Here is a 23,329-nt window from a genome sequence, read left to right as displayed (position 1 = left end):
TTTTCTAATATTTCGACCGCAGCAAACTAAGCTCGAGTAACTAGATCCGATTTCTGCGTATAATATCTCGACCGCAGTGCAACAGAACTTGTTTAAAACGAACTCGTAAAAATGTGCTCAGTACAAAATAGAACTAAAAGGAGGTTTTCACTTCGATTTAAACATTTTTGGGCCCTCTACTCATCCAGACCCAATACCTCATCCAAGCGCAGTTCCTCCAGTAAACTTAAGGTGGAGCTGGGTTGGGTACGCTTGCCTGACAGCTGAATTACTATATAAAGCGGTGTTAGCTCAAGAAACCCCACTTCCATCGCAGTGACAGATGGTCTTCGCTAGTGCGCTACGGTTCCTGGGCTCCTATGCTGACGATTGCACGATAATGGCGTCGGGCAATGGCATTGATGGCCTGTGCGCCAAAGTGAACGATTACCTCAGCAATCTTTCACGCTTTTTCACTGCGAGGAATCTACAACTTTCCCCCGCAAAGTCCACGGCGACCCACAACGACAAGGTGGCCATCACCTTTAACGGTTGCACTTCGTCGGACCCGAAAAGATGCGAGAGCCATTTTAGCCGACTATTCACAATGCATCCTCCGACCGACAGATCGAAGCGTCGTGCCACTAGACGGCTGCACAAATTAACGAACGACAGAGCGCCACTTACTTTCTTCTGTGATGAGGTTCAGGGGGCCATCAACAAAACCAAATCATCTAAAGCCATCGGCCTTGACGGACTAAACATACTGATGCTGAAGCAACTGAGTCCTTTGGGAGTAGGATTTCGCACAAGGGTCTTCAATCTGTCCTTGGCCACACATAAACCGCGGGCTTAGCCAAAACCGCCCCTGCGAGAGGACTGCCTTAGTAGCGTTGAACTTGAAGAAGGCTTTCGATACTGTCAGCCATTCCACGCTACTAGATGACAGTTGTTGTTGTTGTTGTAGCAGTATCTATGCCCTGTCAGTGTAGTGTAAGTTACCGGTCGTCTTCGTCTAGCTCATCTAACGGTAGGCCCAGGAAACTGGCAGTTTCGACGGGTTGGGTCCAGAGGGAGAGAGGTGTTAGATGAGTGGGTTTGATGGGGCATGTGAAGAGGTGGTTAGTGTCGTGCGGGGTACCTTCACATGCAGGACATATGTTTAGTATGTCGGGGTCGATTCTGGATAGGTAGGAGTTTAACCTGCTACAATATCCAGAACGGAGTTGTGCCAAAATTACGCGGGACTCTCGGGGAAGCTGGAGCTCTTCGTCTGCGATAGGTGGTGGTTGGACTCCGATAACGGCATTCGGGGGTCGGGAGCTTAGGAAGGTGGTGAGTGTCTCCCGATGAATGTCGTTAATAGCCTGTCTGTATACCGTCTGATCCTGGAGAGGTCTGTCCGTTTTGTCCTGGATCTCGTCCACGTAATTGAGGAGGTGTCTCCTGATGTGCCTGGGAGGTGGCTCGGGCTCGAGCAGGTGTCTGCATGGGTGAGGCCTACGGTGACACCCAAGCAGAAACTGCTTGCCGAGCATTTTGTTATGCTCCTTAACCGGGAGCATGTGCGCCTCGTCGTGTAGGTGGTTGATAGGGGACATCAGAAGACATCCTGTCGCGGTCCTGATGGCAGTATTCTGGCAGGTCTGAAGCTTCGTCCACTGCGTATCACTGGTTCCAGGCGACCAGACAGGCGCGGCATAGTTCAGAACCGGTCGGCCTATTGCTTTGAAAGTCGACAGCAACATTTCTTTGTCTTTGCCCCAAGTGCTGCCGGCAAGCGACTTGAGGACCTTGTTGCGATTCTGTACTTTCGTTGCAATAGCGGTTGTGTGCGCCGAGAAGGAGAGCAAGCTGTCAAAGGTGACTCCCAAAATTCTGGGGTTGTTTATCGTCGGAATTGGGGTATCATCGACGTGAACCTGAAGTGGCAGCTTGACCTCCTTTGTCCAGGTGGTAAATAGGGTCGCCGTGGATTTAGTGGGAGAAAGTTTTAAGTTTCTCGCAGTGAAGAAGCGAGAAAGGCTGGCGAGGTAGTCGTTTACTTTTGAGCATAGGCCATCAATGTCATTGCCCGACGCCATTATCGTGCAGTCGTCGGCATATGAGACCAGTGAGACTCCCTCTGGTGGCTGGGGGAGTTTCGAAATATAGAAATTAAAAAGCAAGGGTGAAAGGACACCACCCTGCGGTACGCCTTGCTTTATTTTTCTCTGTTTTGATGTTTGGTCTCGAAATACTACCGACGAGTGACGACCACTCAGGTAGTTCGCGGTCCACCTCTTCAGCCCTGGCGGGAGTGTCGACTGTAAAATGTCATCTAGTAGCGTGGCGTGGCTGACTGTGTCGAAAGCCTTTTGTAGGTCCAACGCTACTAGGACAGTCCTCTCGCAGGGGCGGTTTTGGTTAAGGCCGCGGTTTACCTGGGTGTTTATGACGGTGAGTGCCGTGGTGGTACTGTGCACTCTACGGAAACCATGCTGGTGTGGGGCTGGAGTCAGGTGTTGAGTGAGGAGTGGGAGTAGAAGGGCCTCAAGTGTCTTCACTACTGGGGAAAGGAGAGTTATCGGACGATAAGACTCCCCTTGGTTGGCGGGTTTCCCAGGCTTCAGCAGTGGGACCACTCTCCCTAATTTCCACTTATCAGGAATGATGAGAGTGGCCATAGACAGGTTGAAGACCTTTGTGAGATATTCTACTCCCAATGGACCCAGCTTTTTCAGCATCAGCATGTTTAGTCCGTCGGGGCCAATGGCTTTTGATGGTTTCATGTGTTTGATGGCCCCCTGAACCTCGTCGCTGGTGAAAGCAAGCGGTGCACTGTTGTAGGGCAGTTTGTGCAGCCGTCTGGTGGCACAACGCTTGGATCTGCCGACCGGAGGATGCAATATAAATTGCCGGCTAAAGTAGCTCGCGCATCTCTTCGGGTCCGACGAAGTACGACCGTTGAAGGTGATATCCACCTTGTCATTGTGCTTCGTCGGGTTCGACAGGGACCTTACGGTGGACCAGAGCTTGCTCACACCAGAGGTGAAGTTACAGGACTTCAGATGCTCTACCCATTTGGTCCGCTTATGTTGGGTGACCAGTTGCCTGATCTCCAAATTGAGATCCTTTATGCGAGGATCCCCGGGATCGGCCTGGCGTAGACGGTCACGCTCGTTTGCCATAACGGCTGCTTCGGCTGGGAAATTGGGACGTAATTCCCGGATCCGTCCAGCAGGAATGAAGCGAGCCGCGGCGGCTGTAATCGCCTTGCGGAATGCGCGTTCGCCTGCGCGCACATCGGTGGGAGTGGGTAGGGCTGCGAAGATGTTCTCAGTAAATTCCGCGAATCTGGTCCAATCAGCTTTGTTGAAGTTGATATATGACCGGTGATCCGCGGAAACAAAATCGGCGGGTCTCTCGATCGAGATGATAATGGGCAAGTGGTCTGATGCAAGCGATAGCATAGGTCGCCAGGTTATGCTATTTATCAGACCAGCGCTAGCAATTGTTATGTCAGGCGAGCTGCTACAATTGCCCACTACCCTAGTGGGGGCGTCGTCGTTTACAGTGCTGAACGTCGAATCGTCTATCTGCTCTGCCAAAAGCTGTCCCCTACGATCATTTGGCAGGCTTGAATGCCAAAGATCGTGATGCGCGTTAAAGTCGCCTACTACCAATCGGTTTTCTCCCCTGATGAGCGCACCAATATCGGGGAGATATCCTGCCGGGCAGCAGGTGACAGGGGGTATATAAATATTATAAATTTCGAGCTCGGCATCGCCTGACCGGACAGCTATACCTTGACGTTCTAAGGTGCTGTCCCTGCGGTCGATGCCTTCATCAATAAGACGATACTGCACTGAATGGTGTACTATGAACGCTAGGCCACCACCGTTGTCTCGCTCGCGGTCCTTTCGGTGCACGTTATAGCCGTCCCTGGTGATCAGGGGGGAGCTAGCGTGCAGTTTTGTCTCTTGGACCGCAGCTATCTTAATTCCGTACCGATTCATGAAGTCGACTATTTCGTCAATCTTACTCGTTAGTCCGTTGCAGTTCAGTTGCAAAAGCTTGAAGCTTCGCGGGAGGGTCGTCGTAATTCGGGGGGTGAGGGATGCGTGATGTAGTCTGCGTTGGTCCTGCTGTGCGTTCCGCAAAATGGGGGGTGGCCTGATGTTGTCGGGTGGCCGCGCCACGGGGGGCGGTTGCGGGAGCAGAGCTCTGCAGCAGGGGGCAACGTAGTCGCGTGTCCACTCACGGGTGGTGTGCAGGCCGGAGCACCTCCGAAAGTGACACCAGCCACTGCAGGAACTGCATTGGACAGTTGTCAGGTTCCGAGGTACTACGGTCTGGCACACGGAGCAGACTGTGCGGGGGACCAAGAGCTGCTGGTTTGTCCCCGCACTGGGGTAGGAGCAGGAGGGTTGTGGGTTAGAAAGGGAGTCGTGTTGCTCTTGGGGGCTCCTGGCCGTTGAGGTGTTGTTAGTGGCGGCAGTGTGATGTGCCGGCACTGATGGCAGTGTCGCCGTAGAGGCGGTGACCGCCTGTGGGCGGGAGCAACACGTGGCCACATACCTTGTGGACCACTCCCTGTGAGTCTTAAGGCCTGAACAGGTCTTAAGATGGCACCACCCGTTGCACTGGTTACACCTAACCGAGGTGGAGTTCGGGTGGAGCCGTTTGTGGCAAATGCAGCAGTAAAATACTTCAGGTCCGGGGTTGGGTTCGACGCCAGCCCGGAAGAGAAGTATTTGGAGCAAACTGGCTGCAATGAGTTGCTCCTGTGACGAAAGATTTAGGGTAAAATACGGTGCACTAGACAGGGCTAGTGTACTGGGGCGGCAGCCCTTGGTCGGGAATAAAAACCCGAGTCATTCCGGTAACGTAGAACCGGCTGCCATGGGAATGATGACAGATGACAGTCGACACTCCCGCTAGGGCTGAAAAGATGGTCCGCTAACTATCTGAGTGTTCGACTCTCGTCAGTGATTTTTCGAGACAAAATTTCTAAGCAGAGAAAAATAAAGCAAGGTATTCCGCAGGGTGGTATCCTTTTACCACTTACGCATGTGCGCCAAAGTGATCGATTACCTCACTAATCTTTCTCGCTTTTTCACTGCGATTAATATACAACTTTTCCTCACAAAGTTCCCGGCGACCCTCTTTACCACCTGGACAAAGGAGGTCAAATTGCCTCTCAAGGTAAAAGTCGATGGCACACAAATTCCGACTGTTAACAATCCCAAAATTTTGCGTGTAACCTTTGACAGTTTGCTCTTCTTCTCGGCGCACTCAACCGCAATTGCCACTAAAGACCAAAATCGTAAAAAGATCTTCAAATCGCTTTCCGGCAACACTTGGGGCAAAGACAAGAAAATGTTGCTGTCGACTTTCAAATCAATAGGCCGACCGGTTCTAAACTATGCTGGACCTGTTTGGTCGCCTGGAACCAGTGATTCGCAGTGGACGAAGCTACAGACCTGTCGAAACACTGCTATAAGAACTGGGACAGAATGTCTACTGATGTCCCTAATACAACATTTACATGACGAGGCCCATACGCTCCCTTTGAAGGAGCATAATAAACTGCTCAGCAAGCAGTTCCTGCTAGGGTGTTACCACAGCTCCCACCCATGCAGACATCTGCTTGAGCCTGAGCCACCTCCCAGTCACGTCAGGAGGCACCTATTAAACTACGCCGACGAGATCCAGGACAAAACTAACAGACATCTACTGGACCAGACAGTGTTCAGACAGACATTCACCGGGAGACCGTTACCACCTTCTTAAGCTCCCGACCCCCGAATGCCGTCATCGGAGACCAACCACCACCTATAGCAGATGAAGAGTTCCAGCTTCCCCGTGAGACACGCGTATCACTGGCACAATTACGTTCTGGATACTGTAGCAGGTTTAACTCCTATGCAGAATCGTCACCGACATACTAAACATATGTCCGGCATGTGAAGGCATACCGCACGACACTAACCACCTTTTCACATGCCCCATCAAACCCACTCATCTTACACCACTCTCGCTCTGGACCCAACCTGGCGAAACAGCAAGTTTCCTGGGCTTGTCGTCCAGAATACGACCAAGGTACTTCATTGCCCATTTTAAAAGCGACGCCCCATTTAGTAATTCCACTCATTTTTAGTAAAGATCTTCTCATGGTGAAGGGTTTCATAACTTAGGTATTAAGTCGCTTAGATATTTAGGTCGCTGTTCAATGGCTCTGCAATAAAAACTTTAACTAACTCATAACTCCACGGTGCTCTGTGGATGTTTCCTTCTATGCCGTGTGTTCACAAACGAAATTTTTAGCGACTTTCCATAACAGAAAATTCCTCAATTTTTAAAAACAAAAAATTTACCAATAGTCTTACCTTTTCGATTGTACTGAACTGTGTTGGTTTCCCCAAATTCTCTATACCGCCAATAAATTGCCATATTTGCTCATTACATTCCGTTATTCCTTCAAGAATGCTTACATTATTATTAATCATATCGTTACTTAGTAATTTAAATATCTTTTTTCAACTAAATGGTTGTTTTTGTTGTTAATAAATAAAAATGTGTTACATATTTTTATTCTTTCTACCGAATTCAAACAATTTTAGCCGCCCTTCAGTTAAGTGCATTAGTTAAAACAATCATTGCATTATATTATTTCATTATCACGTAGGTGAAAGTGTGTAAGTAGGTAAAACAAAAGGTTAAAAGCGAATTCTTCGAAAATATGTTAAGTCCAAAAGAGCACACACACACACATAAAACAAACAAAAAGGATAAAATAGAAGAACTTATTGAATGCAGCACACCGCCTCTACACAATACTCATTCCCTTATCGCGCCCTCTTTTTATATTATAATGTTTCACATTGGTAAGACTCTGCATGTCCGACTGTATTGCACAGCACACGCAAAATTTCGTTATCGCACCAAAAATTTTACTATACTGTTTAGTACGCTATACATATATATACGCAGCTTTATCCAGTTTGACATTGTACACTCTCGAAATGTGCACTCTCATCGTCATCATCCATTCCACCTTGTGCCCCAGCATGACCGCCTTCGCCATATGGTGGTACATCCGTCATCACTACTTCCTCGGCATCTTCGGGCATTGTGAAGGGTTGGCGTGGCGGCAACAGTGTCTCCAACAAATGCATCTGGTCAATAGTCGCAAAATTGTCATCGGGAAAGTCAATGTTGAATTCAACAAAAAGATCACCTCGCTCGAAGGGATTATTGCGTAATGGCATACCTTCGCCAGTAACGACTCTAAGTTCACTGTGTTTTATAACATCGCCCGGCTTATTTGTGATGCATAAAGTACGGCCATCTAAGTGTTGGAAACAATGCACAAACCCACACAATGCTTGAGTGATGTTTATGCGTATATCTCGCAGGAAGAGGTCATTCTGGCGTCGTATGAATACCGGATGTTCGGCTTGCACTAAAACCACAATCAGATCGCCACGTTCGCCCACCAATGGCTGATTGCCCGCGGAGTGGAATAGTACTTTCAGCATATTTGGCGCACCTTTCTCAATAGGCACTTCATGTTTTAGCTCCTCTTCTACCAATCCACTACCGCTACAGGTAGCACAACGAAATCCATCTGGTATAGTGGTGCCGCGTCCATAACAAGATGCACATGTCTACATATGAAATAGAGGATGTCATGGTTACTTAACAAATTTAGTTTGCTTCTTATAATACTCACAGACTCGAACGCGTTTACAAAGGCGCCCATAAAGGAGTAATTTGCAGTGCGTCCAGTGCCATTACAGGCTTTACATTGTTCCACGGTCATTTCAGGTCCTCCTTCGCCGTTGCATGTGCCGCAAAAAGAAGTACGCTTATATTCAACAGGTTTTGAAACATTTCCATTGTATAATTCCTCCAATGTCACTTCTAATTTCACCACCACTTGCGCTCCTGCCCGCGAACGGTTGTTGCCAAAACTACCGCCGCCACCGCCGCCGCCACCGTGACTTTGACCTCCACTGAAAGGGAACCAATGCGAAAAGAATTCGGATGCATCACCGAATCCATCACTGCCTTCTTGCACCCCTTTCAGACCATATCGATCATAGATTTTGCGCTTCTCTGGATCAGAAAGAATTTCGTACGCAAATGAAATTTCCTTAAATTTATCACCAGCTTCGGGATTCTTGTCTGGGTGAAACTCTTTAGCTAATTTTCGATAATTCTGTAAAAGTTTCATCCAAAAAAATTTTATTTAATATAGATGCAATAAATACAAACAAAAAAATCAAAATAAATTGACAAAATGTAAACAAAGTCAACCTTAAGCAATCAGCTGTTTTGTGGAATATATTCCTCTACGCATACATAGCAATCGTGTAGACGAAAAACAAAAATACGTTATGAAAGTTTGCAGCCTCCTTGTCGCGCCCTTGCGAAATACTAAAGACAAAGATGAACTTCAGCAAGATTGTGCTCAAAAGATGCAAAGGTCACCATAGATTCTATCAGAAATTAATCCATTTTCTGTTTAAGTAAATACTAGCAGCTGGCCCAAGACAGTCGCACACCCACAACTGTTCTTGTTGATGCTCACAATGCATTCCGGCAAGCAGCAGCAGCAGCAGCGGCCCACATACCAGCTAATTCGCTGCACTTCGACCAAATTTATAAAGAATCTTCATCTTCCTTACCTTTTTAATTTCAGCATATGTCGAACTTTTATCCACTCCAAGAATTTCGTATAGCTCCACATTCTCCATAACTGCAACTTCTTAAATTTGTTGCAAAAAAATCAATTTCCTTCAAAATTTTCTGTCGTCGCAAACACAAAATAACAATTGAGAAAATTTTGCATCGAGAAAGCTTTCCGTCCTCTTTCTACGTTCGTTTACTGCAACGATAATGAAGAGAGTAAATTTGCTTACAGCGGTGTATTGTCAACACGGGTGATTTTTTATGGGGATTTTATAGTAAGTAATGGATTTCCATTTATATATATGTTATTATAAAAAAAAGGGTTAAAAATATGAATATATAGCTGCATAGGTTATTTAGTCATATATTTTAAAAATGAGACTTGTTATAAAAGCTTGTCTAGAAAAATAAATAAACAATAAACTAAGAAATATCTTATAATACAAATTTAACAAAGCGATTTTGTTTTGAATCCGAATAGTTGGTTGTTATAACATCATAAAATATTTCCAGACTCGACAGTTGTTACAGCTATCATTTTAGATAGAAACTAGACCCTTCCTTTGCAAACAGTGGGAATAAGAATTACATTAACTATGTTAAACTATAAATTACGCTGTAAAAACTTCATAATTGTAAACTATAATTTGTTTTATTGTACACATATATCTATGTAGGAATATTATTATTGTTTTTAAGACCGTAAAAACTACATAAATAAATGAATAAATTTTTGCTGCCACCAATGAATTATATTAGTCACGTTAACCCTTGCTAATAATTTTAAATAAAACACACAGCCGAAAAAAACATTTTAAATTGTTTCTTCACTTGTGCTTTAACTATGGAATGCGTCATTTAGTATGTTGGCAACCCAAGCTAAGGACGTGAAAGAAAATTTTCCACTCAGTGTTGCATTATCGGCAAAGTGCATATCCAGATATTGCCTACATAAAAATGTTAGTATTTTACTATTTAGATCGCAATATTAAAGCTTTGTGGGGTTATTTTAAGTAGGTTCAAATAAAAAATTTAAGAAATCATTTTATAATTGACAAATATATTACTAGTAGGGGAAAATATGTAAATACGTGCTACTACATTTTACGAAAACTTGAGAAAGCACTAAAAACGCACACGGCAACCCCACAATACGGCAGCCATTTTTGTTCACGTCATTGACGAGGCACTAAAAAACATTGTCGTCTGTGCTAGGGCGAGGATCATTTGCTACTATTACCGAGTAAAATATACGTATAAATTAAAAAAATTTGCGCCAATTAATGTTGCAATTTGTTACTAACAGAATATTGACAAAAAATATCGAAAAAATGTTATATGAAAAACGCGGTATTTCTAGGCAGAAATTCTGAAAAAGACGGTGAAAAAAATTTTACATCAGCAAAAGAGACGAAAGGAAAATTTTGTGTGTACCAACGAAACAGCAAATAAAACGTAACATAGGAGAACGGATAAACAAGGTGAAGAGTGAGTGCGAGAGAGAGCGCGTTAGTTGATGTTAGCTGAAAGGAAGTGGGAAAGAGAGCCTACTGTGTTGGCGTATTTTCTTTCGAATAACAGGACAGGGATTTTCGCATCGCCGTGTTGTAGGTGGTGACCACGATAAATCAAATTGGAAATGATGGAAAGTTATGAAGAAGCACCAATTAGTCGTGCACATACTGTTCAGTGTGATTTGCATGATATAAAAATTCATAAACAATGTTTGTCCGCCAAATGCACTGCTCTGGCGGGTAATAAACAGAACTTTAATTTTGGCGCCGAAATTAGTATTGGCACACAAACAATAGTATCAGAACGCGAAAACAATATAAAAACAAACAGGGAAAATATAGCAACGGTTGCGGTAGCAGCATCCTCCGCCTCGCCCGATGATAATGAAGTATCAGGTATAGAAATGCCATTGAATGTGGCGGAATTACCATTAAAGGATAGGTTTGCCACCGATCAAGGCAGTCAGGTTGATGAAGATGATGACGGCGGTGATAGTTTTCAATCAGACGATATGGACGAGGACGGCAATGAAGATTTACAACAAGAACGTAATGAAAATATACATAATGATGTTTCGCAGGAGAGTGATGAATCCACTTCCGATTCAGATTTTTCTGATTTGAGTGGACTCTCAGATATGTCTGGTCGCGAATGGAAGCCGATAAGTGCGAGACCTATAAATTGGGTGCAGAAACAAATTCACGCTGGTGCTAATCCACGTGATTTACTTTCCCAAATGTTGCCTTCTAACGCACATCCAATTGCACCGGGTGTGAATGATATGATGTTGTGGCGCATATTGGCCAGCATGCTGTCGGAACCGCCACGCCGCCAAAAGTTACGTTATATCAACACATTCGAGGATGTTATTCAACTGATTCAGCAATCGAAAAACATTATTGTCTTAACTGGCGCAGGAGTTTCCGTATCTTGTGGCATACCAGATTTCCGCTCTAGCGATGGCATCTACAGCCGTTTGGCCAAGGACTTTCCCAATCTACCCGATCCCCAAGCCATGTTTGACATCAACTACTTCTCAAGTGATCCAAGACCATTTTATAAGTTTGCGCGCGAAATATATCCCGGCCAATTCAAACCGTCGCCCTGTCATCGTTTTATAAAACTGCTAGAAGAAAAGGAAAAATTGCTGCGGAATTATACGCAAAACATCGACACTTTGGAACAAGTAGCTGGCATAAAGAATGTAATAGAATGTCATGGGTCATTCTCAACCGCTTCCTGCACAAAATGTAAAGTCAAATGTACCGCAGATGCAATACGAGATGATATTTTTTCTCAACGTATACCCGTTTGTCCGTGTTGTCAGCCCAATGTGCATCAGAGTGTTAACGCCTCTGATGCGGTGTCTGATGCAGATTTGAGAAAGCTTGTGGAGAATGGTATAATGAAACCAGATATTGTATTCTTTGGCGAAGGTAAGTTTAACAATAATTAACACTGATTAAATACTTCATCTTAATTGTCAGGTGCTAAATATTGTATAAATTTTTATTGGAGAACATGTTTGATAAGGTTCTAACGACAAAATTGCATATCTAAAATTCACACAGGTCTTCCCGAGGAATTTCACACCGTCATGGCCAATGACAAAGATAGATGTGACCTGTTGATTGTTATAGGTTCTTCTCTTAAAGTACGGCCGGTAGCATTAATTCCCAGCTCTATACCAGCAAATGTACCCCAGATACTCATCAATCGGGAGCAGTTGCATCACCTTGAATTCGATGTTGAATTGTTGGGTGATTCAGATGTTATCATTAATCAGCTTTGTCATCGCTTAGGTGACGACTGGAAAGAAATCTGCTACGACAATGTTGTATTAAGAGAATCCAAGGAGCTCTTATCCATAGAGGAGGAAGAAAACAACTACGAATGTGAGGAGGATGGCCAACAGATGCTAGATACAGACACACAGTCGGTCAAATCCAGCGCATCCACAGATATAGTGCTACGCTCGGCAGGTGCTTATTCAGACAGTGGCTTCGATTCGTCCACATCATCTGGCATGGTGCTTGCTAAACCCACGTCGAGTGTGGCCAAAAAAGAGGCCAACGAGGCGATTGAAAAGATCAAGAGCACCATATTGGAAATGAATCACCCGTTAACGAAGACCCGCCAAAGTTGCGATTCGTTGTCAGTTGACTATTTAGAAGAGCCTAGTGATATGGTGGATTTTGAAAATCGTTCCTTCCAACCTTTTAACGCGCACGTAAGTGAACCACATCATCACCACATTGCGTACGATGTGAATGCACGTCATTTGTCAATTGATTCATCCAAGGACAGTGGCATACTAGGTGACTCGTCCAATTCCGCGCTGATTTCGAATAATGTCATTGGCCAACTGCCGCCACCTGTTACAAATTTCGGTGATAGTGGGGGCACAACAGCTATCACAGACTTGTCGTTAGCTTCCCCAACCTGCGCAGATAACATAAATACACCCTCAGTAACACTGGATGCGGCAGAGATGCCACAATTGGCAAGCGATACCGAAAACAAATCAGCACCCGTTACAATACGTCTTAGCGAGAAAAAATACCGAACTGCAGCGGAACGTTTGCTCGAAGGTACATACTATGCGCACGATGCCTCCTCAGCTTACGTTTTTCCAGGTGCGCAAGTCTCTTGGTGGTCCGATGTCGAGGACGAGAATGAGGATAACGACATAATTGGGAATGATTATAATGATCAAGATGAGGATGATATCGATGCGAGTGGCGGGCCGCTTTCGCCGCTCTTACCACCATCTGTGGAGGCGGAAGTCGTTAGTGAAATAACAACAACAAATGCATTTGCAATTTGCGCTAAGCAAACGCTGCCGGCGACATACAACAACGGCGGCGAGGTCTACCAAGCTGAAACAGAAGTGCAAACGGTTAGCAATAAATCACCGTGTATCTCAAGCAATGCAACAACAACAACATACGCCTACGGCGAAACTGAAAACACCGTGGCAATATCGCCGTCACCGTCACCGTCACCATCGCCCCGAAAGAAACTTTGTAAATGTCCGCCAGTTCTGAGCAGCAGTAAAAGTAATACAGCCACTACCGCAAGCAATAGTAGTAGTAGTAGCAGTAGTAGTAGTAATAGTAGTATTGACAAATTTGAATGCAGTCCGCCTGCCTGCAAGCGTAAGCGCTCAAGAGACGATAATGATGTGTTGATCAATCATCCAACTAGCAATTTAGACTATGTCTTGACAGAAACAAGTATTTGCGTGGGAGAGAAAAGTATAATCGACGCTACACTAACACTGAGGAGTGATACAGCCGAGGCGTTGTCAACGAAAGGAACAACACAGCAGCAGGTGCAAAATTAAATATCGTTAACGCTCATCTTACTTCTTTGGCGCCTGCAGCACACTTATTTGAACTTACAAATGATGGGGAACTAGAAGAAACACAAAAGTATGCATTAATTAAACTTATTTATTTTTTGCTATTTTTTTTTTTTTAAGTATAACTAGAAATGCATTTGACGTAATGTCCAATTAAACATATAAGTCTTACGTAAAAAGAACATAACTATTGGATTTCACTTTATATTGTAATAATTATTCAGCTAAGGGCGTGTGCGTAAAAATGGCAAACAGAAAACTTCTTCTAACTTAGAATTTCATTTTAGCGTTCAAAAGGCATAAAGTGATCCAACGATATTTCGGTAAATAGTTTGGCAAAAGTGAAATTCGAATTATAGTGACTTTAAAGTGATATTTTATTTTTTTTAATTGACAAGTTAAATTCGAATTATAGTGACTTTAAATTGATGCTTTTGGTTTTATATACGTTTTTATTTATTTCATTTTATTTCTTCTTTTATTTATTTATTTTTTTTATTTAACAAGTTAAATTCAAATTACAGTGACTTAAGATTCCTTTTATTTTTTGTTTTTGTTTTTTTTTTTGTGACAGAAATTAAATTCCAATTAAAGTGCCTTTAAATTCCTGTTATTTTTTAATTTTATATTTATTTTTTAATTTTTTTTTTTTTAATATTTTCATTTTTTTATTTTGTTTTTTGCTTTGAATTTTTTTTGATAGTTTTTTTTTTAAATATATTTTTTTTTAATATTTTTTTATTTATATACGTCGCAAAATTTTGGCATTTTAGTTTAATATTTCACATTCAAATGTCTCAACCACTTTGCCAGCATTAACGCTGGGCGGAATTTTGTATAAGCTTCAACCTGCATAGAAATTAATGAAGATTTGTTTACGTCCTTTTTCGCTACAAATTTTAACCGACTTTTTAATATTATATTGCAAGTATTCGTATTTTTGGGACTACCCGGATATAATTCGCCCAAATTTAATATAATTTTATTTTTTTTTTGCACTGCACTTTTACTTACTTTCTAAACATAAATTCTGGCGTTGCGTTTTTAGCCACATAGAATTCGGAATATTTTTTATAAACAAAATTTGTTATTTCTTTCGTATTTATTATATCTAGTAGAATTTTTTAGCGAATTACCAACTTGAAATATACATATAATTTTTTTTTATTTCAAAAACAATTTTTAGTTTTTTTAGTTGCATTTAAACGATTTTGCAAAAATATGCATACCAAATACATGCCGTTATATATATATACATATATACAATATAATTGGCGCGTACACCCGCTTTGGGTGTTTGGTCGAGTAGTTCGAAAACAAAAATAAAAATTCGGCACTTATTTTTTTTATTTTTTAAAAGCTTAAATAACAATTTAATTGTTAAATAAACTGAAAGACAACGCAGCGCTAGCAACGGAGGCTTTCAGCTGGACTTATTAATTTTTTTTTTTGTTTTGTGTATGCTTAATTTTTTCTTTAATACATAAAACTACTTTAAAATGAAAGTATGCAAAGATTTTGTAGATTTATGCATACATTTAAACTCATGACACCACTTTGAAGTAAAATTTTGCATATTTTTTTGTGATCTATACTTTTGTGTTGCTGAATCGCGCGTTCTGTCAAATCAAATACAGATTTGTAAAATAAAAATCAGCTATATAAATCTAAAATCGACTTAAACCTGAGCTTGGTATGCAAATTAGCATTTAAAACAAAAAAAAAATTATGTACATTGACTTACAAAAAAATACTGAAATAATTAGATATGTGCATTTTCAACTCTTTCTTTCCTTCTAAATTTGTGGGCTAAGCATTTATGTTTAGTGATTTAACTTTTTCGAGGTTTTAACGCTGTTGTTGTAGCAGCATAAACATTCCCCATACATACAATTATAGGGAATGTTGCTGGAGTGACAGTCCTTGGCCGGATATAAATCCGGGTCGTTCCGGTAACGTAGAACCGACTGTCGTGGGAACGCTCTTTAGGTTTTCTTTTGAATGTTTTTACCATGAAACTGTGTCTCAGAATAAGAAGCTGCGTTTTGAAAAAAAAATTCCAACTTTCCCTCAAAATGTAACTTTCCCTCATTTTACTCTCTCACTTTCCCCTATTTTGCAAATTGCTCCTAAGCATAAACACCAAAACTTGATATATTATTATAAATTTCCTCAGATAAAGCTAATAGTCCCATATAAACAGGTTTATTTACATCTGTGAATACCCATAACTTTTGTTCATGGCGTTCATGGGGTTGCATTAAAAACTGAAGTCCTTGATTTTGTAATAAATGATGAAGATACGATTAGCCCATAAATGCTGCTTCAGAGTTCACCATTGGGTAACTAGAAGGAATTTGATGAGGTATCTTTGCAAAAATATTGATGAACTCATCAGTTCTCCAAATATTAATTTGACATTTGAGTTTGAACTTAATCGATAAAGTACGCAGATGGATGACACTTATCATTCCACTTCTTAGTATTCCATGGAGTAACCCTCATAAGTACATTATAGGGTTCACTTTATTTTGTATAGTAAGTGAAAATAATGCGGGATCTTCGGATGGAATTTGATATCCCCAAGTTGAATCTCCAAAAATGAATCCTTGTATGAGGCCTACATACATGATATGACTGTTCTGATTTTGTTAAAGTTGCCCAGTTGCCTTGCTTAATATTGATGATAGGATTTTTTACTGGCCAAGGAGGCATTCGAGGTTTCCAATCTTTTAGAATATGAGACACATTTTCTGGAATAAAAACTACCGCACAATGAATATGAAGATCATCGATTTCACGCAAACATTTTTCACATTTAATATTATATGTGCATGATAATAGCCTTGTTTCTTACCCACTGGATGACTCATAAATATGTTTATTAACTCAACAAGTAGACAATTTTGAAACATAAAATCATAATTTTTCCCCCAAGTTCGGAGAGAGTGTTCGTTGTTGCAATCTTACGTGTTAATGCGGTCGGATTCTGAGCGGGATAACCTCCACTGCTTTGTCTAGAGCAATTGAATCGATGTAGAGCGGATCCTGTTCCTTTAAACCCTGTAGTCGATTCTGACCAATCTTCCCCTGTTAAAGCTTGAATGTTATTTAATATCAACTTCGCTAAAGGAGTTCTCGGTGTTACAAACCATCCGATTACATTACGAAGTTTAGATCTCTTAATGACTGGAACTTTGGTTTCACGCTCCCAAAACTGCAATATACTAGTAGATTCAATTGTTGATGATCCCATGTATGGAGTACATGTTCCACTTTTTGACCAAATATCTTCTAATCCTACAGAAATCGAGATATCGGCACTCCTATGTACACTAATAGTAAAGTATCCCATTGCTGCAATTGCCCCTTTAAGGGGGTCTTCTGGTCTCGAGGCCCTGAAATGAAGGGTTTTTTTGGGGATTGATTGTGACAAATCCTGTGAATATTTAAAAAAATTTTTTTTTTTATTTTAAAGGTACATGTCTTGGCTTTTAAAAAATGGTTTTGACTTTGAAAAAAATTAACACCCGCGACCTTGAAATGGCGCTGAAGACGTCCACCTCCAAACGAAACAGGTCTCCATTTTGGTCACGGTTTTTCCACCTGGGTAATCAGAAAGCAAAAATTAGATATGCGTTGTCTTCAGAGTTGCCCTGGTTAAGTTTTCCCGTGACAGATTTTTTTTTTTTTTAATTTTTTTCAAAAGTTATGCAACAATTTGCAAAAAAAAATTTTTTTTTGCTCATTTTTTGAACTTTAAAAGGTTATAAAAATGGAATGAAAAAAAATTTCAAAAATCGTACACGGGGAAACTTAGCGGTAAGTTTTCCGAACCTTTTAAGACCAAAACCATTGAAATCGGAGTATAACTACTATGAAAAGTGTGACCAAAATGCTTAAGAAACACGATTTTCGGGGAAACGCGTTTAAAGATAAAGTTTATGATAAAACGGCCGGAGGAGGGTACACTTCGGTGCCCAGAAAAATGTGAAAAAATTTTCAAAAAATCCTTTCTGTGGCGTATTCTCGCATACACATACAACAAAATTATGCAAAAAAAAAAATCGATTTTTTTTTCGCTGGAGACCAGAAGACCCCCTTAATAGCTACGTCCTCGGTGTTCTCATAAACACATTTTATGTTGTAAAATCAGGAAATCCTCTCACCAAGTACCTGCTCAGTGGCATTCCTGATACTCCACCTAACGATGGATCTAAATAAAGAGATGCAATTAGGTATCCCAAAGATTGAAAGTCTGATTTTTTCCAATTGGACGTAAACTGATGCATTGCTGGATTATGAATCTCCACAAGTTTCCGTGCAAAATGGCCGAGGAAATTGTAATGGTACATTGAGTTTTCAGGAGATAAGGCATAATGGGCTACCGGTAAAGCATTACTAGAAACTGATGATAATACATTTCAGAGTGTAGGTCGTTGGTAACACAAGTTACACGCAACCATCTCTTTGTTTCCAGATTTCTGATATTACCTCTAAATACACATGTCTTCCCATAATTCAGGAAATCAGCACTTTGTACAGTTTCATCTTGATCAATGATTAATCCCAATTTCGATGTACCCAAAACGATACGCTGAAAAAGCAAGTGGTTACTATGGATTATACCATTAACCCTAACCATAATTTAATATTTCTTTGTAAAAAAAAAACATACACATGTTATTAGACCTCTAGGTAATGGGAAAAATAATTAAAAAATCTTTGATTTATATTATAGAAGTATTTTTTTTTTTTATTAAAAATGGTTTGATGTAAACTTCCATCATTATGCAGATACCCACTGATAGAATTCCTTGCTTGGCTAAATAATGAACCAGGGGCAATGATTTGTAAAAATTGTCAAAGTAAATTATGTGATTTTGATATCTTGGCACGCCTCTTAGCAAACGAATGACTACATTCCCTGTGGCTCCTATATCAGGCTCTCCTTCTGGTCTTCCTGTATTTTCCTGTCCTGAATACAATTCAAATGTATGAACATATCCTGATAAATCACACAGTACATACAATTTAAACCCCCATTTGTGGGGTTTATTAGGCAGATATTGTTTCAAAAAATGAGCCACTTTTGTGGCACACATCTGCTCATCGACTGATAATCTTTGCCCCATTGGTACAGTAGAAAATTTTGCTCTGAGGTGCTCAATAACTGGACGTATTTTAAATAACCTGTCATGATTGGGATGGCCAACAGGTTTGTGATCATCATTATTTTGAAAGTGCAATGAGAGCTTCATTCTTTCAAATTTGTTGACTGGCATAGTGGATAAAACTGGACCATAACCAAAGGCAGGAGACCAATATGATTTGGTATTTGGAAATCTTTGCACAGACATGAATAATAATATCCCAAAAAACGTCTTGATATCTAACGCAGTATAAGTTATTTTGCTGTTGGTATCGTTTTGCATGATATATAAATTAGTTTGATCAACAATTTTCTGAATAAAATCATCATCCAAAAAATATTTGAAACATTGGTGTGGAGTTTCAAGCTGGGATATTTCTATAGGAAAGGCTGACCTGCCTAAGAATGTAATTTTATCCTCATCAAATTCCATGTTTCTCTTTTTCCAAATCAGTTTTCTTTTGTCCAATAATGTGCTGAAAATAGCACCACCACAAGGAACTCTGCTTTGGCTTTCTTGTTCTTCCACCATTTCTTCAACAAGAGGAGGGTCATTTTCATTAACATCCTGCCAGTCTTCATCATCATTTACATCATCTAATATACTTAGAGGTTCGTCTCTTATATAGTGAGGATCTGGTAAGTTATCATCGTCAGAATCTTCAGCCTCCATTCCGTCTTCCGACAGCCAACCATCCTCCAGCTGTGTTAGATATTCTTCTATGGCTTTATCTGTCAAAATATTCTGAAAGAACAAAAAAATTGGTAAACAAACTGGAATTATGTGAACCAAAATTTCTCCATACTTCACAGATGACAATACTGCATAATGATGTAAATTTACACCATACCTATTTGACGTTATTTTAGTAATATTTTACATGTTTTCTTCACAAATAATAGCAGTTTCCGAATTACTTACCATATTTCTATGCATAGTAAATATTTTGTACGACTTCTTTGGACAAAACCATAAAAAAACTTGATAATTATATGTACCGTTAGAACAAAACACATAACATAACCTTGACCAAATTTTGATTGTCATGTGACAGTTGACGTTTGCTTTTTTTTTTATTAGATGCGTTCCGTTTCATTCTTAAATGTTTTTAAAAGTTGCCAGAGGCAAAAAACCATGACCAGAGGCCTGTTTTGGGTGCATTTTTTCCTTTCTTTGGTTTGATAGAAATATCCATCACGATGCAACGAAGGGTTAAATCCGTTAATGTTCTGTGCTGTCTCATTTTGTATTGCGAACAAATGACTTGATTGTCTCCTTGTGCAAATACTTTGACTCGTGTATTAACGGAATAAGATTCCCGTTGTATAACTAAGAAATTGTTCACACTCCAACCTTTCTGGCGTAACCCCTCCAATCCTCCTTTTTGTCCTTGCCAACAAACTCTTAAATTCGTTGTGTTTATTAAATTTTCAGATGCGTCTATTGCCATCAGGTCGCCACGATTATTGTAGTAGATCCAAGATTGTTCAAAGATTTCATGTGCCCGGCAATTAAATTAAAATTCCCCCAATATTGAGAAAACAGGATTGGTAGATTCTTTTTTCTGATGATTATTCCATTTGGTGTAATCAATATGATTAGCAATTGTAATTTGGCTGTAATCCTTACCGCCTTGACCCGCTGAACTTTCAATCATAGCCATAGTCAATCCTTTAAATAACGGGACAAAATGTGTCTTAATGAGATATTCCGTCATCACAAAATAGTCTCTAATTTCCCAAGACATTAAGGCGAAGAATCGACCTACTGTCTTCAACTCTCCTTCTGTAGCCTTGAGTCCAATAATTAATTGGTCTTCGAAAATTCCAAAATCATTGACTTGTTTTAAAAACTTAGGCCAATCCGTCGCTGATTCACGTAATAGGAAAGATAAGAATATGAGGATGATGAGGGCGTTTTAAAAATTCTCGCAATTTAGAGCGAATAATTGAATGAGTTTTATCAGAATAAATTTCAGATGGATCAATTACATCTGGAATATCGAAACATTGAATTAATAGTAATTTATGCCATTAATTACCAAAATTCTTTATCGTTGCATTATCGGGCCATGATTTATTTTAAATGAAATCTTTTAAGGGGGGATTCTACTGTAAAAATCAAATTTTCATGGATTTTGTTTTCATACTTGTATTAATTTAATTAGTAAAAAAAAGTTTAGGGTTACATAAACACAGGTCTTGAGTGTACAAAAAAATTTTTTAAATTTATTTTCATTTCAAAATGGCAGCTGTACAGCCGCTCCCCCGAAACGCCTTTTGAAATCTGCCCACACTGTCGCGCATTAAAAAAAAATCTGAAATGAAAAAAACCAAATTTTTTTTATTATATATCATTATTTTTAGTTGTTAAGCCTATTACTTGCAAAAAAAAAATTTTTTTGTAAAATTTTTGAAGTTTTTTAAAAAATCGACATTTTTTTGTTGTCATTTTGTTATTAAAAAAGGGGTTATAAATAATAAATTTTTTCCCACCATAGCTTTAAAAACTAGTAAATATTGTTAAAAATATACTATCAAAGTTTGAGCTTGATATGTTAATTTTTCACGGAGCTGTGATGTGGGCAATTTTGAAAACGTGGTTTCGAGAAAAACACGCTTAAACAATTTTTCATACTTACAGCTTAATCAGCTATTCCTGCCCCATATAACATTTCGTCTGCTCTTAATATTTCATTATCCTCTTCAAGAAGAGCCTCTGTACGAGCTTTTCGGGCTTCGTGGGTGGATTCAGAGCGACGTTTAACCTTTTTCTTCTCACGACGATTGTGGACGAAAATCGCATATTCATAGCTGTGCTCGCCAATTTCGATTTTTAATTCTTGCATAATCCACAATATTGCTCCCCTCTCTTAATGCTTTATTCTTTTATCCGAAATAATATCCAATGAGCATTTTCAAGGTCAAAAGAATCTATAGATATTCTGACATGGGTAACCAAGTAGAAGGTTGGAGTAGGGAACGTCTTATCTCTTGATCAAGCGCATATGACCGTAAACCGCTCGAGCGCTCAGTTTATACCTGCTTTGCTAAAACTTTTAGAACTTGAAAACTATTCAAGATTTCTTTTTAAGATTTTCATGGAACATTCTGGAGTTGTTTCTGAGTATGTTTCAACAAAAAGTAAAAAATCGATTTTTTTAAGTTTTACAGTAGAGGCCCCTCTTAAAGAATGCGTCCACCACAGGTTTTTTAAGTAGGGACATCTTATATGCTTCATTGATAATATCGAGGAACCCTTTACTATATTAGATTTGTAGTGTTTCCGCAAATTAAATAATCCGAACCAACGAGGGAAGTTTTTAAGTGATGCATCTTCTGTGTTTAACATATTCTCTCCGAATAATTCCTTCATTCTTTGAAATTTATTAAGATTCCATCGCTTCCCGGTGCTATTACCTTTACTCCACAATATGAAATCTTCTATTACATCCGATATTAAGGGAGAATTCAATGAATAATCAACATTACTTAAATGGGTCATAGACTCTTCAAGAGGAGTCGATTGCCATTCCTCCAATAGATACGGATCATCTTGCTCAGTAACAGTCATAAGAAGATCATTATAATCACATGAAAGATCATTAATCATATCCATAACTTTTCCCACTTTAGTTGAATAACACTCAGCTGTGATCGTTCCCACGACAGTCGGTTCTACATTACCGAAACCACTCGGATTTATATCCGGCCAAAGACTGTTACTTCAGCAGCATTCCTCGTATATGCACGAGGAATGTTTATGCCGCTACAACAACAACAAAAACAAAAACCAAAACTTTATAGTTTGTAACAATTTGCTTCAAGAACAGACCTATTGAAGAAGAAGCTCGGTTAAAATCTATACATATAAATTTTTTGTTTGCCCGTGAATTGGTCTCATGCGTTGCGATGCCTACTCTTTTCCTTAGCAATTTCACGACCTTTATTCGTTTATTAGTTCAGTTCATGCTTTTGTCATACTCATCTCCAAATTTAAGGGGGGGGTAAGGGATAAACGCTAAAAAAAACACTTTTTTCATGAATTTATTGTAGCGAAACGGTTCAAGTCAGTTTATTAAAAGTTGTTGCATATTATATTATAAAGTAACATTTCAAGAATATTTGGTAAAATTTTCATGTAAAAATATTGCAAAATGAGCGAATGAGAGCACATTTACGTAGACGTCTTTTCAAAAATACATTTTGCAGTAGTCAGCATATCTCAGCGTAGAATCATCTGAAATCAAAAAAATCGAATAATTTAGTTAAAGTATGAGTTAAACTCCCCCCCAACATTTATTTTGACGATTTATTTTTATTTTCAGCCATTTGGTAGTCGTTTGAAGTAAAAAGTGATTTTTGACGAAAAAATTCCGCCATTTTGTAGGTGTAAAACCACCTTAATATAAAAAAAAAATGGCGAAAAAAAAACGTTGGGAGGAGGTTTTTTATATGTAAAATATGTGTGCAAAATTTCAAAAGGATCGGTTGAGTAGTTTTCAAATGCCAATGACTACGCACTTTAAAAAAAAAGGTTCGAGAAAACCGCGTTTAAAGTTTGTAACGGACTACGCGCGCAACTGCTGCGTCTCGGCAGATGTTTGAGGCGGCTCGGCTTTATGCTCTATAACTTAAAA

The 23,329-nt window shown here is 39.9% G+C and overlaps 2 protein-coding genes across 2 annotated transcripts; one reads left to right on the top strand and one right to left on the bottom strand.

Annotated features, from left to right (window-relative positions):
- Positions 1–6,415: 6,415 nt before the first annotated feature.
- On the bottom strand, positions 6,416–8,885 carry LOC129248402 (dnaJ homolog subfamily A member 4). The gene is made up of 3 exons (XM_054887938.1): positions 8,655–8,885; positions 7,697–8,185; positions 6,416–7,631 (listed from the first exon to the last, which is right to left on the bottom strand). The coding sequence occupies exons 1-3, from the start codon at positions 8,721–8,723 to the stop codon at positions 6,957–6,959; spliced, it is 1,233 nt and encodes a 410-aa protein (XP_054743913.1). The 5' UTR covers positions 8,724–8,885; the 3' UTR covers positions 6,416–6,956.
- A 954-nt stretch (positions 8,886–9,839) lies between these two features.
- LOC129248078 (NAD-dependent histone deacetylase sirtuin-1) lies at positions 9,840–13,724 on the top strand. Its single transcript, XM_054887512.1, has 2 exons — positions 9,840–11,609; positions 11,745–13,724. Exons 1-2 carry the CDS (start codon positions 10,298–10,300, stop codon positions 13,517–13,519), a joined length of 3,087 nt encoding a protein of 1,028 aa, XP_054743487.1. The 5' UTR covers positions 9,840–10,297; the 3' UTR covers positions 13,520–13,724.
- The last annotated feature ends 9,605 nt before the right edge of the window (positions 13,725–23,329 follow it).

The sequence above is a fragment of the Anastrepha obliqua genome, chromosome 5 (assembly GCF_027943255.1).
Source record: "Anastrepha obliqua isolate idAnaObli1 chromosome 5, idAnaObli1_1.0, whole genome shotgun sequence".
Lineage (NCBI taxonomy): Eukaryota > Metazoa > Arthropoda > Insecta > Diptera > Tephritidae > Anastrepha > Anastrepha obliqua.
This window is presented reverse-complemented; position numbering and strand designations above follow the sequence as displayed.

Excerpts from the sequence above, each read along its gene's own strand:
- LOC129248402 (XM_054887938.1), bottom strand. The coding sequence starts at position 8,723 with ATGGAGAATGTGGAGCTATACGAAATTCTTGGAGTGGATAAAAGTTCG. Across the intron at positions 8,186-8,654 it reads CATATGCTGAAATTAAAAAG|AATTATCGAAAATTAGCTAA; the intron begins GTAAGGAAGATG and ends AAACTTTTACAG. Across the intron at positions 7,632-7,696 it reads TTGTAAACGCGTTCGAGTCT|ACATGTGCATCTTGTTATGG; the intron begins GTGAGTATTATA and ends TTTCATATGTAG.
- LOC129248078 (XM_054887512.1), top strand. The coding sequence starts at position 10,298 with ATGATGGAAAGTTATGAAGAAGCACCAATTAGTCGTGCACATACTGTT. Across the intron at positions 11,610-11,744 it reads TATTGTATTCTTTGGCGAAG|GTCTTCCCGAGGAATTTCAC; the intron begins GTAAGTTTAACA and ends AAATTCACACAG.